The 17,158-nt window shown below is 43.8% G+C and overlaps 1 protein-coding gene across 3 annotated transcripts in view; it reads right to left on the bottom strand.

The window, feature by feature from the left end:
* LOC145352969 (nucleotide-binding oligomerization domain-containing protein 1-like) overlaps window positions 1-17,158 on the bottom strand; it is a 72,378-nt gene that overhangs the window by 12,211 nt on the left and 43,009 nt on the right. For all 3 annotated transcript variants that reach the window (XM_080203285.1, XM_080203280.1, XM_080203292.1), the window contains exons 5-7: window positions 11,173-11,256; window positions 8,431-8,514; window positions 3,973-4,056 (exon numbers count right to left, since the gene is read on the bottom strand). In XM_080203285.1, the coding sequence (XP_080059411.1) occupies window positions 3,973-4,056; window positions 8,431-8,514; window positions 11,173-11,256 (252 nt within the window). The remainder of the gene's footprint in view (window positions 1-3,972; window positions 4,057-8,430; window positions 8,515-11,172; window positions 11,257-17,158) is intronic.

The raw sequence follows: 17,158 nt of genomic DNA, 5'->3' as shown, positions 1-17,158 counted from the left end.
GCTGGTTGCTATTTTGTATTATATTGTTTTTAATGTGTAAATGGAAGGTGGCATGTGTCTGCTTTTCAGAGAAGCGATGTTAAATAGATCAGGGATCCTGCTCAGAGTGGTACTTCAATTACATTAAGCTGTAAGGGCATTAAAAATTGAGTGCAACTGGATTGTACTTCACTGCAAATGACTGGTTAGATCTCAGCTTCAGTATTGTTGAATTCTAAGCAGCATTCAAAAGTCTGACAGCAGCAGGGAAGAAGCTGTTCTTGAGTCGTTGGTATGTGACCTCAGACTTATGCATCTTTTTCCCGATGGAAGAAGGTGAAAGACAGTGTGCCCGGGATGCGTCGGATTCTTGATCATACTGGCTGCTTTTCTGAGGCAGCGGGAGGTGTAGACAGAGTCAATCTGTGTGATGGACTGGGCTACATTCACCCAAATAAAACCACTAAACTGATTTATTTCTTTACTGCTTGTGGGGCCTAACTGTGCACGTTGATCGTGGACTATTTTACAATAATGATTGCAATTTTAAAGTACTTCTTTGGCTGTAAACACTTAAGCAGAGTTTTCACTTTATTTGTCATAAGAACATAAGAAATAGGAGCAGGAGTAGGCCATCTAGCCCTTCGAGCCTGCCCCGCCATTCAATAAGATCATGGCTGATCTGTCGTGGCTCAGTTCCACTTTCCTGCTTTCTCCCCATAACCCTTAATTCCCCTGTCTATCAAAAACCTATCTACCCATGACTTAAATATATTTAGCGAGGTAGCCTCCACCACTTCAACGGGCAGAGAATTCCAGAGACTCACCACTCTTTGAGTGAAGAAGTTCCTCCTCAACTCCATTCTAAACTGACCCCCCCCTTATCTTGAGGCTGTGCCCTCTAGTCCTGCTGTTCTTTCTGAGCGGGAAGAATCTCTCTACCTCTACCCTATCCATCCCCTTCATTATCTTATACGTCTCTACAAGATCCCCCCTCATCCTTCTAAACTCCAACGAGTACAGACCCAGTCTATTTAGTCTCTCTTCATAGTCCAACCCCCTCATCTCCGGTATCAGCCTAGTGAACCTCGTCTGCACTCCTTCCAAGGCCAATATATCCTTGCGCAAGTGCGGCGATCAAAACTGCACACAGTACTCCAGCTGCGGCCTCGCCAGTGCCCTGTACAGTTGCAGCAAAACCTCCCTGCTTCTATATTCTATCCCCCTCGCTATAAAGGCCAGTATACCATTCGCCTTCTTGATCACCTGCTGCACCTGCAGACTGGGTTTTTGCGACTCATGCGCAAGGACCCCCAGGTCCCTCTGCACCGTAGCATGCTGCAGCTTTTCACCCGTTAAATAGTAATCCCTCCTACTATTATTCCTGCCAAAGTGGATAACCTCACACTTGCTAACATTGTACTCCATCTGCCAGGTCCTCGCCCACTCGCTCAGCCTATCTAGATCCCTCTGCAGACTTTCCACACCCTCCGCACAATTTGCTTTTCCACTCGTCTGGTTTTGTCAGAGCGTGACAGCGGGCAGGAAAAGTGGTGTTGAAGCTATGGGCACCATTGGCAGCTTTCTCTGCCATATTGTTGGGTACACAAAAAAAAAGGCAAGGGGCAGATCCCAAAATGTAACACTGGCGGGACAGGCTCTGATTGAGCCTGCTCCACCAACAACTTGGTTTCATAAAGGTTGGGGTGTGATTTTTAAAGGCTGCCCTAATGCACACAAGTTCATATGGCAACCACCCCCACCTCCCTCACCACATGGGGCATTGCTTAAGAGCCTTAATAGGAGAAAAGGGCAGGTTTCCTACCTCAGATCCTGCCCGTTCCTCTGTGAAATTGAGTCCTGGGTCGGGGCGAGCAGGATCCCAGAAGGAATCCCATCCATGCAATTTGACAGTCCTGCTCTGCATCCTCCCCCCGCTCCCCCACACCCACCCCACCACCACCTCACAACCTATACGAGGGGGGGAGTGTAAAATTCTGCCCTGGGTTTAGAACAGAAAACAGCTCACTATGTACCTCCCTGTTCTGCATTTTGCCTCAGGAATACCCAAGATGGACATTGAATAAGCTCGAGATTCAGAGAAAACTTTTAATTTCCCCCTTTTCAGTGGGCAAGTCTTGGGGGTTGGGGGGGGCGGGATCAGTTCCTCATCCTCGCGATTCTTTTCCATGTCACATACAAAATAAAAATAATCAGGAACTTGAATTTAACTGGATAGTTTTCAGGAGTGATAATGTAATGAGGAAAGGGTGTTTTTGAATCATGTGAGTACTATTTTTGCACAGATAAGGTACAATCCTGGCTTGCAATGTGGTTTACCATGATTAATTTATAAAACACACCAGAAAAATAAAGGGAGAAAATACTTTCATATTTCTCTTTCAAAACAGATAGTCACATTGATTACTTGTGCTTGATTTCTGTAACTCAGAGTGTTGAGGTTACGTTTTGCATACAATTTGATACTAAGGAAATTTCAGAGCTGTTTGTGACGGAGTTTGTCTGCTGGAGAAAGCACAAAAACGTGTGGTGAAAATGCAACTTTGAACGGATGTCCTCTCAAAACCACACGTTAAATCTTTGAGGAACTTGGCATGAAAACTGCTGAGAAGGACTGGCTGGTGAAACTGCTGCTGATGATGAGGTGTTGCACGGTGGCACAGTAGTTAGCACTGCTGCCTCACAGTGCCAGGGACCCAGGTTCGATTCCAGCCTCGGGTTACTGTCTGTGTGGAAATCATAGAAACCCTACAGTGCATCACGTCTACACTGATTACAATCCCACCCAGACCCCAGCCCCATGTCCCTACATATTTACCCACTAATCCCTCTAACCTACACATCTCAGGACACTAATGGGCAATCAACCTAAGCTGCACATCTTTGGACTGTGGGAGGAAACCAGAGTTCCCGGAGGAAACCCATGCAGACACAGGGAGAATGTGCAAACTCCACACAGACAGTGACCCGAGCCAGGAATCAAACCTGGGTCCCTGGCATTGTGAAGCAGCAGCGCTAACCACTGTGCTACCGTGCCGTGGAGTTTGCACATTCTTACCGTGTCTGTGTGGGTTTCCTCTGGGTGTTCCGGTTTCCTCTCACAGTCTGAAGATGTGCAGTTAGGTGGATTAGCTACGCTAAATTGTGTCCCAAGATGTGTAGGTTAGGGGATTAGTGGGTCAAATACATTGGGTTATGTGGATAGGGCATGAGTAAGATACTCTGTTGGAGAATCAGTGCAGACTTGATGGGCCGAATGACCTCCTTCTGTACTGTAGGGATTCTATGACAAAGCTGGAGGTTTCAAATAGAGACCTTCAAAGGTGACCAGAGATTAGGCTGTGTTTATATAAATTTCTCAAAAGAATCATAGAATCCCTACAGTGCAGACGGAGGCCATTTGGCCCATCGAGTCTGCACCAACCACAATCCCACCCAGGCCCGATCCCCATAACCCCATGTATTTACCCTAGCTAGTCCCTTTGACACTAAGGAGCAATTTAACATGGCCAATCCACCTAACTCGCACATCTTTAGAGTGTAGGAGGAAACCGGAGCGCCCGGAAGAAATCCACGCAGACATAGGGAAAATTTGCAAATTCCACACAGTCACCCAAGCCCGGAATTGAACCGGATCCCTGGCACTGTGAGGCCAAAGAATGGGAGGCTGAAGATAAGACATGGAAAACTGATTTCCAAGCAACATCCTCCAGGATTGCGGAAATGAATGAGATGTTGTAAGAATTCAGAGTAAATAAGAGGTTTTTCATTATGCAAAGAATGACCTACAAATGGGATGGACTTCCAGGTAGAAAAGTGGAGAGAAAAACCCAAAGTCACTTGAGAAAAATTTCACTAGACTAAAACGGATCTAGGATCAGACTAAAACAAACCAAGTTCATTTTCTTTAGCTGAAGATTATCTTGTTATTTTCTGAAGACCAAGAGCATGAAGAGCAGATTGTATACTCACCCCACATCTCTAATAACCTTGTTTTTCTGAATCGCTTGTGCTAATAATGTCCCTCCTTTGCTTGTGAGTTTGTTGAGTCCAATTCTGCAATATCAGATTGATTAAAAAACTTCTATAGTACATATTTATAAAATATATTGTTTCAGCTTCAAATATCAAACTTAAAGTTTCCCCTTTTTTCTTTCATTGGCTCTTATTTTGTGTTTATATACAATTCAATCCAATCAAAGTCCAATTCAAAGTCTCAGCAAGTGAGACATTCCAGATCCAAGCTGACAAGACAGGCTCACCACTTCCTGTCTTGCACTTGATCTACATGACCTAAGCTGATAGGAGTTGGCATTGCACCACCTCCAAGGCTTGATCTCATTTGCATCTTAGCCAAAAGGCCAAGATGCTGCTTTAAAAAATTGCTTCAAATGAAGCCTTAGTGTAACCTCATGACTTCAACCAAGTGCAGGATATGAATACTATACTTGATCTTGGCCAAAAAAATGTCCCAACGGCAGAGAGTTAGAAAAAGGTTGGTCTCAAGGATCAAGCAACTAATTCTAGGTCAACTGGTCACTTGAAGAATGTGGTTGGTAGATTTTTGTTAACGAAAGATGGTCGGGGCAAATGCAGTTGCAAGAGTCTTGATATTTAGACCTCGCTGGGGTTGATATCTGTGGTGGGTGGATCTAAACATACAACAGCTGTCCACGTGCCGGATTCCCGGCTCCCTCTAGCCCCCATGGATGGACAGATGGGCTATCCACCTGAAAGCAGCAGGTTGCTGATTCAACTTGCTAAGGACCTCTTAACAACAATTAAAGAAGCCAGCTGGGATACCCACTCAAAGTTAAAGCTGTCATTGGGTTGAATAAAGTGTCCTGCCTTGCAATCTTCGCACTAACTCATTTCTTTCTCTTAAAGAAATAATTTTCCTGGGATACAATTACAGTGGAGGGGCATTCAATCTCCCATTGTAGCTTCAGTAGAAACTGGAGAAGAGTCATAACTTCTTTCTTATACCATTTATCCAGGGTTTCTATCGAATCCCTGTCAAAGCTATAAGATATTGGGAGGAATGTGCAGAAATTGTACAGCATTATTACTATTACCCTGGCCAATTGTCACCATTCCCCCCTCCCCACCATCACCACTTTAAAGATCTGTTGGGTAAAAAAAGGCAAGTTCCATCCAGTTTGACTTCTATTATTGTGATAATTGTACAATGCAATCATAATGGAGTTGTTGACAAATTACTATCAATCGCTATCAAATAGTCTACAATAGACCTAGATTCTGCTAGTTTCTCAATGGATTTGGTCTACTGTATCTGGAACGAGCTGCCTGAGGTAGTAGTGGAGACGGATACAATTTTGTCTTTTAAAAAGCATTTAGACATTACCTGGGTAAGATGGGCGTAGAAGGAAATGGGCCAAATGCGAGCAATTGGGACTAGCTTTGGGGTTTAAAAAAAAAAGGCGGCATGGATAAGTTGGGCCGAAGGGCCTGTTTCCATGCTGTATACCTCTATGACTCTATGACTAGTTGCTGGTCAGAATCAAATACCCCATCATTGTAAGCACCGATGGGTGCAATGAGGATTAAAATAACCTTGTCATCACAACAAGCTTGACCCTGCCCTCATCGGACACGGAGTTGGTACGAGAATATATGAGGTTCCCTTGGTGAACATTCAGCCTTGCACATCCCTCTTCCCTCAGAATTAACTTATACAAGATGAATATTATGATACTGATTGTATATTCTCAATGTTGAACAGAATATATATTGGAACAAAAACGCATAGTGTGTGTAATATGGCTCATATGATGTAATTCCTTGTTCCTGCAACAGTTATGAGACGATTTTATGCACAATTTACACAATCAATAATCATTAAGATAGGGTGGGACAGATTAAATGATGTTCTTTGGTATTATTTAGTGGTTTACAGTTTTGGAATAATCATGTATGCGTAAAAGTTTGCAAAAATCTAAAAACTCAACATTAACAGAATGAGGACTATAGAATCCCCACAGTGCAGAAGGAGGCCGTTCGGCCCATCAAGACTGCGCCGACCAGAATCCCACCGAGATCCTATTCCTGTAACCCCACATATTTACCCCGCTAATTCTCTGACACTAGGGTCAACTTAGCATGGCCAATCAACCTAACCCACACATGTTTAGACTGTGGGAGGAAACCGAAGCACCCAGAGAAAACCCATGCAGACACAGGAAGAACATGCAAACTCCACACAGACAGTGACCTGAAGCCGGAGCTGCACCCCGGTCCCTGGTGCTGTGAAACAGCAATGCTAACCACCGCGCCGCCCTAATAACACAATATTTCATGAAAGACTGCGATGTAGATACATAGAAAACAATACATATCTGTGCACATGTGGATATATAATCAGTAGATCTGGACCTTTCATTCTGACTGCTGAAGCCTATTTGTTAGTTATGTAGTTTTATGAAGAGTTCATTCCGTTTTGTGCCACCTCTCACATTTTGCTGCTCTCGGTAACCATTTATGCCCAGTGCCCCTGATAGAACACTCACGCCAAGTTTGCTTGGATAGCCGGTGGATGAGGCAATCCTGGATAAATTCTCACTTTTTAAGCTAAAGCCAATTGTAACGATCACCCCCCACACTCTTCACCAAATGTGCCCCAGCTGACTGTGGTCAGTCACCTCCTCGAAGACCAGAGCTCAAACCTATATTCTTCCAGCTCAGAGTGGCCCGGTTACTCACTGGAGAAACATGCTCAGTTAACTGGAGAAATCTGTGCTTTTTCTAAGTAAATTCATGACTGAAACTGGTGGAGTCATGAAGAACTGAGCATTGCTTTCTCCCAAATAAATGATTTGACCATTTAAAGGAACATGCCTACAGATTATTATCCTGAAGCACTGCAGCACCGTGAGTCATTGACGTTTACAACATGAAAATAGGCCCTTTGGCCCAACTTGTCCATGCTGACCTCTTTTTTAAACCCCTAAGCTAATCCCAACTGCCCGCATTTGGCCCATATCCCTCTATACCCAACTTATCCATGTAACTATCTAAATGCTTCTTAAAAGATAAAATTGTACCCACCTCTGGCAGCTTGTTTCAGACACTCACCACTCTCTGTGTGAAAAAATGGTCCCTCTGGACACTTATATATCAATCCTGTCTCATGTTAAACCTATGCCCTATAGTTTTAGATTCCCCTATTTTTGGGGAAAGATATTGACTATCTCGCTGACCTGGGCCCCTTATTATTTTATAGACCTCTATAAGATCACCCCTCAGCCTTCTACACTCCGGAGAAAGAAGTTCCAGTCTATCCTTATAACTGGAAGGCACTTTTGAGAGATTCTTGCAATATCAATGCAGAATCTTCATTTTTTAATAGGTTTTGCGCTGAGGAAGAGACACACCAATATTATTCCATCTCTGTTCTAACATTAAAGGTGTTCCTTAGAATTGAGATAATGATCTGAATTTTACGTGTAAAATGCGTGCATGTACCAGATCCGGAAATGTGTGAAAACACACAAAAAGATGTTGGGTGCGCACCCCGCTGTAATTGGGCACTTGCATGATACTTTGGTTGGTGGGCCATGGAGGAGCCCAAAGATGTGCAGGTTAGTTGACTGGCCATGCTAAATTGACCATCGTGTTAGGGGGGGTTATGATGTGGAGATGCTGGCGTTGGATTGGGGTAAACACAGTAAGGAGTCTCACAACACCAGGACTTTAACCTGGTGTTGTGGGACTTCTTACTGTGTCGGAGGGGAAGGGTAAATATGTAGGGTTACAGGAAGGGAGTGGGATTGTGGTCGGTGCAGGCTCGATGGGCCAAATTGCTTTCTTCTGAACTGTAGAGATTCTATGTGTCTGAAGTGTGTCTGCCTACAATCAAGCAACCAAATTAGCTCATTGAAGAGTTAATTGAATGCAATTTGATGTTGTCTGTCTGCTTTCACGGGTGGGCCGATTGGGTTTAAACTGCAACCTCGATCCAGGGCCGAAATAAAATTGAAAAACCTTCACGGAGCCTAAGGTATGTGGATAAATGTGCCGCCTAGACACTCTTTGCATAGTCTCTCTCTTTCTATCTATCCTATTTACAGGTCTGCAGCTCCCCGAGACAGATCATCCCCACCTCCCCAAACTAAGGGAACACATAGGAAGAATTAGCCTGCCACCATCCCTTTCCTCTGCTCCTGCCTGCTTCCCACCCTCCCCAGCAGTGCTGGGCCATTCACAGTGTGGATTTCACACACTGGTTGCCAATTTGTTATCCAGCAAGCGTGAAATGGTGTTGCAGAGCCTACCATGCACGCTCCCAACGAGCGAACATGGGAGGCCAATATTTCTGTAGTTTCCGCTGGCTATTGGTGGACTGCAATGTTGCCATTAACATTAAATGTGGTACAAATAATTTGCATAAACTGTCAACATATTACTTCTTACTTTAGCGTTCGAAGATATGGGCATTCTTCAACAACTCGGGCGATAAACTGGGCACCGACATCAGTGATCTGATTTCTGTACAGGCTGGAAAAGTAACATATCTTCTTTAGGAGCAGTGACACCCATACATTGACAATTAATTACTATCCACAGTTGGTAAATCCTTCTGCTCTGGCATCATCATTCACTATAGAAAGTCTCTCAACACCAGGTTAAAGTCCACACACACCTGATGAAGGAATAGCCTTTCTGAAAGCTTGTGGGTTTACTATCAAATAAACTGGTTGGACTTTAACCTGGTGTTGTGAGACTTCTTACTGTGTTTACCCCAGTCCAATGCCGGCATCTCCACATCACGATCATCATTCACTACCCATGAAGATTGTGAACACAGTAACGTGATTCAATATGATCAGGAAATAAGCAACTGGTGTTTTTAAGTTGCTTTTACATTGGCTTCAATTCACCATAGAACGGTTACAGCACAGAAGGAGGCCATTCAGCCCCATGTTGGCTTGCTGTAAGAGCCACTCACATAGTCCTATTCCTTAACTAACTCCACCACCACTTTTTCTGTGTAGAATCATAGAATGGTTGTAACAAAGGAGGCAGCGAGTTGGCTCTCTGTAAGAGCAACTCAGATAGTTCCATTCCCTAACTAACTCCCACGCTCCTCCCCACACTGTCATTGCCCCGTAGACCTGCAGTTTCTTTCTTTTCAGATGCTGATCCAGTTCCCTTTAGAATTCCACAACTCTACTCCACAGTTTCAGCTTGTTCTTCCGAGATCCTATCCTTTTGCTGCATAGAAAGGTTTGCCCTCATGTTGCTGCTGGTTCTTTTGCCAACCGCCTTGAAATAGAGTCCTCTGGCTCTGGGCCCTTCACCTCTTTATCTCCCTTGGTTCGGATTCCCCGTGGCTTTGAATCCTGATCAATTCTCATAAATCTTTCCTGCATCTTCTCTAAAGCCTTCACATCCTGGCTAAGGTGCCCAAAATTAGATTCAATGCTGCAACTGAAAGTCAACTAAAGTCTCATAACATACATCAGAACTTTCCTGCTTTCGTGCCTGCTTTTCTGTTTTGTGGTTATAGCTGAGTTATTGTGTATTTAAAGAATTGGCCTGGATTATCTGTTTCCCAAATTGTAACATTTCATCATTTGTTGAAGAAAAATTATTTTGCTACTTTCGAAAATACTCCACTGACAAAGGGCTGTTTCTCAGACTGAGACAGTAAATTGTGTTAAAATAAATTTTTGATTGTGGGTTACAAGGTGACAGAACATCAGCACTGAGAAATCAAAACTATTTGAAACATTTCACACATTGAATGAATAACACAGCATTAATTCAATGGAACTCACAAATACTGTGGTGGGAAAATATGAATTTAGAAAACTTATTGACCTGATTCTCTGCTCAAATACTCAGTAATCCATTGAACTTTGGAATCACTAGGGTTCAAAAAGAGGCCATTCGGCCCATCGAGGCTACAAAGACTCTCCGAAAGAGCATTCCCAACCAGGCCCTCCCGTCCGCCCTTGTCCCATAACCTTGCGCATTTGCAATGGCTAGTCCACCTAAACTACATCTGTAGAAACTAAGAGACAATTTATCATGGCCAATCCACCTAACCTGCACATCTTTGGACTGTGGGAAGAAAGCAGACACCCGGAGGAAACCCACGCAAACACGGGGAGAACGTGCAAACTCCACACTGTCACCCAAGGCCAGAATCAAACCCGGGTCTGTGGCTCAGTGAGGCAGCGGTACTAACCACTGTGATGGCCATGATTATTTACTGAATTCATTGAAGTGAGAGCCGGACCTATCCCTGCCTTTGGGGCTGAGATCTCCTCATACAAGAGGTAGGCACTGTGAAATACTAATCTGAGTCAGACCGGCCTCATGGGATGGCTGCAATCATCCAAGGGGGTCAAAAAAGAATTCCTTAAATTTCATTACATCACCCACCCTCATTGTTCCCGCAGCCCGCACTACCACCGAACTGGCATTTCTCGGCTGATTTTCCTCACCCAAGAAATCACATGGTTTAAAGTGGGCGATGGTGAGTGTGGATATAGTTCGTAGAGTCTCTACAGTGTCAAAGGAGGCCATTCAGCCCATCAAGTCTGCACCTACTCTCTGAAAGAGCATCCCACCCAGACTCAGCCCCCACCCCCACCCTATGCCAGTAATCCCACATATTTATCACGGCTGATCCACTTAATCTACACATTTTTGGACGCTAAGGGGCAATTTAACATGGCCAATCTACCTAACCCGCACATCTTTTGACGGTGGGGAGGAAACCAGAGCACCCGGAAAGTGGAAAGGAAAACGGCGTGGGGTGGGGGTTGCGGGAAGAGGATCAGAAAATGACAGCCAATTTTTTTCCAAACTAGTGCCCATTATACAAGTGATTTTCCCCATGCCCAATGTGTCAGATTATTTACAACTGGGTCTGAATTTCCTCAGGACCTGGAGAACCAGGAGGAGATAAGGCTGAAGTGAGAGACACAGCCGGTTGGACCCACTCCATCCTCTCACCCACAAATGACCTTATTCAGATCCACAACTAGGGTCAGGAGCAGAGGTCAGCAGCCGAAAGCAATCCATCCAAACTCACGGCTACTCAGTGACCCTAAAGGTCTTCAGAGCCAATAGCTATAATTCACACAATGATTACACATAATATTGCATATTCACGATGCAAAAATATATTAACTCAACACTTACCCAAGGACTTTAATAATTTTGTACTTTGTGAGTTCTTCAGCCAGTACCTTAGCTCCATCATCTGTGACCTGGTTTACACTTAACCTGAGTTTAAAGGGAAAGGACACATGAGAGTGATCAAGGAGGAATTTTATGAAAAAAAATTGTAAGTGCTGAACGAGCAAGAAAACGGGTGAGAATTGTGCTTTTTTTAGGGCGAGCTGTGATTTGTAATCCTATGGTTCTTAGTGCAAATAAAGGGCCAGGGTGCGATTCTTGCCAGTAGGGGGAAGGGCGGAGCCTAATCTTGCTTGTGAAGCCGGCTGCTGAGCCCTTGGGGCGCCATTGCACAGGCGCCCTGATCTCCCAATGTACTGGGAAATCTCCTGTTGCCTCCAGCTAGGACATTCAGACCCTCCCCACTCTGCCAATTGCTCCCTGTGCTGGTTTCCCCCCTCCCCCACAGACATTGGGACCCACCCCACCCTGATCGCCACCCTTTGCTGAGTTCCCTTCTCTCCCCGATCGTCACCCTTTGCAGAGTTTCCACCCCAAACCCCTCAGGTCATCACCGTGCAGACTTCACCTCCCAATTGCCATCCCTACAAGAGGTTGTGAACTACAAAGGTCATGAGTGTAGCTCAATCCATCACACAAACCAGCCTCCCATCCATTGACTCCGTCTACACTTCCCGCTGCCTCGGTAAAGCAGCCAGCATAATTAAGGACCCCACACACCCCAGACATTCTCTCTTCCACATTCTTCCTTCAGAAAAAAAAGATACAAAAAATCTGGGGTCACGTGCCAACCGACTCAAGAACAGCTTCTTCCCTGCTGCTGTCAGGCTTTTGAATGGACCTCCCTTGCATTAAGTTGATCTTTCTCTACACCCTAGCTATGACCGTAACACTACACTCTCTTGTTTCCTTCTCTCTGAACGGTATGTTTTGTCTGTATAGTGCGCAAGAAACAATGCTTTTCACTGTACATGTGACAATAATAATAAATCAAGTCAAATCAGCTTTGCAGCTTTCCTCCTACCTCGATTGCTACTCTCTCTGGGAGTGAAGCTGATTTTGCCAACAAAACAGTGCTGATATGATTGAGACAGGCAAGAAACCGCTGGGGGGGGGGGTAGGGGGGGACCCAATTCTTTGCTTCTTGCCTTGTCTTTTTCCAGCTTTCCTAAAGAACAGAATTATTGAACACAAACTCCAGTCATGGCTGAACCAGTATTTTGCAATGGTTCATTGTAACTTCCCTGCTTTTGTACCCTGTGCTTCTACACACAAAACTCACGACCCTGCTTACATTTTAACCACTTTAGTTTGTGTCACCACTTCTCATTCCACCTAACAAAGTATCACTTCACATTTTTCTGCATTAAATTTTAGCCTACCCATTCCACCAGCCTGTCAATCGCGTAACTTCCTCACAATTTCACAATACGTTCAAGTTTGTCTCATATGTAAATTTTGAAATCATGCCTTGTACACCCAACTGGCATGGAGAGCCAGTAAGATCGTACCCCAAGAGTAAGGATACATCACATACAAAAGACAAATGAAGTTATTATAATTTATCAGTAACTATCCAATCGATTAGACACCAAAAAAGGTGGAGAATCAGTACACAACTCATGATTAAAGGAGTACTTTCCATTTTTCTTTATCAAGGTAGACAGTGTTTGTAAAGTCATAAGGAGGCAGTTCACAGACAGGTATAGGCTAAACATTGATAAAGAGGAAGTAATAGAAAGGCTAACTGCACATAAAATTGAATGTCACCTGGACTCAATGGAATGCATCAATAATATCAAACAAAGTCAGGACGAAAATTGTGAAAGCACTGCCCATAATCTCCTAACCTTCTTAAATGCGGGTTGGCAGCAGGACACTGGAGAAATGTAAATGTGATAGCTTTGTTCTAAAAGGTTAGTAAAGGATAAACTCAGAAACTACACCTCAGTCAGCTCACCCTCAGGAAAGGATTAATTGAGGAAAGCCAGCATGGATTGATTAAAAGCAAATCATGTTTAACTGGTCTGGTTGAGTTTTTTGATGAGTTAGAAGGTTGAATGAAGGTAATGTAGTTTATGTAGTGTGTATATACTTTCAAAAGATACTTAATAAAGTGCCATATAGTAGGTTTGGCGGCAAAGTTGAAAATATTGGAATGAAAAGTCAACATGGATACAAAATTGGCTGAATTACAGGGAGCAGGGAATAATGTTGAACAGTTGTTTCTTAGACTGGAGGAAGTATTCAGTTTGGTTCCCCAGTGCCAGGATCATTGATTTTCTTGATAAATATTAATGACCTAGGCTTGGGTGTACAAGGCATGATTTCAAAACTTACATATGAGACAAACTTGAATGTATTGTGAAGTTGTGAGGAAGGTACGCGATTGACAGGCTAGTGGAATGGGTGGGCTAAAATTTAATGCAGAAAAATGTGAAGTGATGCATTTTGTTAGGTAGGATGAGGAGAGGTGACACAAAATAAAGGGTGCAATTCTAAAGGAGGGGATGGGAACAAATAATTCAAGGTGGCAAGGTGGGTTGAGAAAGTGGTTAAAATGTAAACACTGTCCTGAGTTTTTACGTGTAGAAGCACAGGGTAGAAAAGCAGGAAATATTGGTTCAGCCATGACTGGAGGTTGTGTTTGGTAATTTGGTAATTTTGAAGGCATTCAAAAAGGATGCAGAGAAGGTTTATGAGAATCGTTCTGGGAATGAGGGACTTCAGTTGTGTGGAGATATTGGAGAAGCTGGGGCTATTCTTCTGTGGGAAGAGTAAGTTGAGAGGAGGTTTCACAGAAATGTGTTCTTAGGCTGATTGGTGTAACAAATTGTCCCTAAATTATTCTCCCCTTAATCTGGTTTCAAATGGGGGTACCATAAGCATAGACATGGGTCAAGGCTGGAGGAGGAAAAACACATTGTTAAAATGGCAGCGTGGGCTCGTTGGGCCGAAGGGCCTGTTTCCCATGCTGTGTTGGTCTTTGTTCTTTGTTTGTTCTAAATGTTCCAACATGAGGTGTCTAGACAGAATATAGAGAGAAACCATTCCCATTGGTTGAGAATCAGTGAACACAGCTGTGAGGTAAATAACAAAAGTGTCAACATCAACAAGGGAAAATGTTGTTATGCAGCAAATGATCTGGATCTGGAATGCATTCCTTGAGACTGAAGTGAAGGTAGATTTAATTGTGGCTTTCAAAACAGAATTGGATAGGCATCTGAAGAGATAAAATCTGCAGTTCTTTTACAAAAGAGCAGAAGAATGCAACATGATCTGTTCTTGCAGAGAATTGGCATGGACACAATAGGCCAAACAGCTTCCTGGAAACTTGTATGATTCTATTAGGCATACAGCCAATAATTAATTACATCTTTAAAAAAAATCACTGTAACGATATTTGTATTTGTGTGGACAAATACTGTATATAACAATAATATTCTGATGTTTTTAGATGAGAATGAAAAGAAAGACTTGCATTCAAATTGTGGACTCACCCTGAAGCCGTAAAATCCCGCCCAAGGTCAACGGACCTTTCCATGTTCCACCCCTCACCCGCCCCATTGCCATAGTGGGCAGGATGGTAAAATTCCCCCCCCAATGTCTTTGACTACATCAGTAATACTTAATAATCAATGAAGTACTTCTGAAGCGTAGTCTGTCTTGTAATGCAGAAAATGCAATAATCAATTTGTGTACAGGAAGCTCCCACAAATAATAGTGTGACTTTTATATTTTGTGTCAACTTTTTCTAAGTATGTTTTTCTGTCCATATTTATAACGGGATTTGCCTCTACAATCATGTTGCACTGTAATAACACCCTCCAGACAGTGGTGGGGCTATAGCAGCCCTACTGTGAACCTCCTTTTTTTTGGAGCACACACAAAGCTCCAATGCTCAAACTAACCCTGCCTCCCACGTTGTAGTAGGTTTTGTCAGGTTCCCAAGAGTGTGTTGGATGGTTAACTTAATTATTATGAATGATTACATTATTTTAGGAAGGCCGCCATAATGAGTATATGCCAGAGTAAACTTTGGGCATGAAGGAATTCTGAGTGAATAGCTCTGCGTGTCAGAGAAAGACTGCAATGTTTCCTTTAAGTTAACTGATTCTTCAGGCTTCAACTCTTCATCGTTTCCAACCTTGCAGCCATGATGTAACAGGGGATGGTTCCATATAAAATGGCCGTTCCCAAAAGAACAACCTGAGATGGCTGAGAAATGCCTATGTTTACAGGCGCTTCCCTCCTATAATGCCAAGAATTATGGGAAATTTGGTGAAATAATAAAATTCTCTGTTTTGAATCAAGATTGTTTGTACACATTTCCACCCAATCCTCACGTTTTCATCATTGCCAGTCTGCATATCCTTTCACACCTTTCCTATTTATTTCTATTCAAGAAACAGCTATCACACATCTATACACACAATTACAGTAGGGGAAGGAATGGCAGAACACTTATTCTCACAGTTCCCCCTCAGCCTGTTGCTGGTTCTTCACAACAACAACAACAACTTGTGCTTATAACACATCCTTAACGGAGTGGAATTAGGCAAAAACGGACACCGTAAGGGGAACTAGGTCAAAGTTTAGCAAAACAGCAAGGTTTCATGGAGCATTGTAAAGAAAGAGGGAATGGTGGAGAAATTTCTAGAAGGAGTTTCAGTGCTCAGAACCTAGAGAGCTGAAGGCATGACTGCCGATTGTTGTGTGACTAACATCAGGAAGGCACATGAAGCCAGAAATACAAGAAGGTTCTGGCCTCTGACAGAGCATATAAAGCACAGACAGTTTACAGATTACTGATTAGAATGCGAATCTTTACACCTAACCTGCTGTTCAAGTCCTAAAGTGGCCGACAATGTGAGTGGAAGGAGCACTGATCACAGGTTACAGAGATGTGTATTGTCTCCAGACAGTACAGTAAGTGAGGTTTTGCAAACCCAGGCAAGTCATGGGGGTTACAGATAGTGCGACATGAACCCAAGATCCCTGTTGAGACCGTCCTCATGTGTGCGGAACTTGGCTATCAGTCTCTGCTCAGCGACTCTGCGCTGTCGTGTGTCATGAAGACGAACATCTCGCCAGGGCTATCCCCACACCCCCACTTCTTGCTTTCAGACAACCACTCAACCTCAAACAGACCATTGTTCACAGCAAACTACCCAGCCTTCAGGAGAACAGTGACCACAATACCACACAACCCTGCTACAGCAACCTCTGCAAGACATGCCGGATCACCGACACGGATGACATCATCACACGTGAGAATACCATCCACCAGGTACACGGTAAATACTCCTGCAACTCGGCCAACATTGTCTACCTGATACGTTGCAAGAAAGGATGTCCCGAAGCATGGTACACTGGGGGGACCATGCAGACGCTACAACAACGGATGAATGAACATCACTCGACAATCACCAGGCAAGACTGTTCCCTTCCTGTTGGCGAACACTTCAGTGGTCATGGGCATTCAGCCTCTGACCTTCGGGTAAGCATTCTCCAAGGCGGCCTTCACGACACACGACGGCGCAGAGTCGCTGAGCAGAGACTGATGGCCAAGTTCCACACACATGAGGATGGTCTCAACAGGGATCTTGGGTTCATGTCGCACTATCGGTAACCCCCGTGACTTGCCTGGGTTTGCAAAACTTCACTTACTGTACTGCCTGGAGACAATACACATCTCTTTAAACTGTGATCAGTGCTCCTTCCACTCACATTGTCGGCCACTTTAAGGCTTGAACAGCAGGTTAGGTGTAAAGATTTGCATTCTAATCAGTAATCTGTAAACTGTCTGTGCTTTATATGCTCTGTCAGAGGCCAGAACTCTCCATTCACCTGACGAAGGGACTAACCTGAAAGCTAGTGAGTTTACTATCAAATAAATCGGTTGGACTAAAACCTGGTGTTGTCAGACTTTTTACTGTGTTTACCCCAGTCCAACGCCGACACATCCACATCAGAAATAGAGGACGCA

Source organism: Carcharhinus amblyrhynchos, chromosome 2 (assembly GCF_965287045.1).
Source record: "Carcharhinus amblyrhynchos chromosome 2, sCarAmb.v2.hapA, whole genome shotgun sequence".
Taxonomy (NCBI): domain Eukaryota; kingdom Metazoa; phylum Chordata; class Chondrichthyes; order Carcharhiniformes; family Carcharhinidae; genus Carcharhinus; species Carcharhinus amblyrhynchos.
This window is presented reverse-complemented; position numbering and strand designations above follow the sequence as displayed.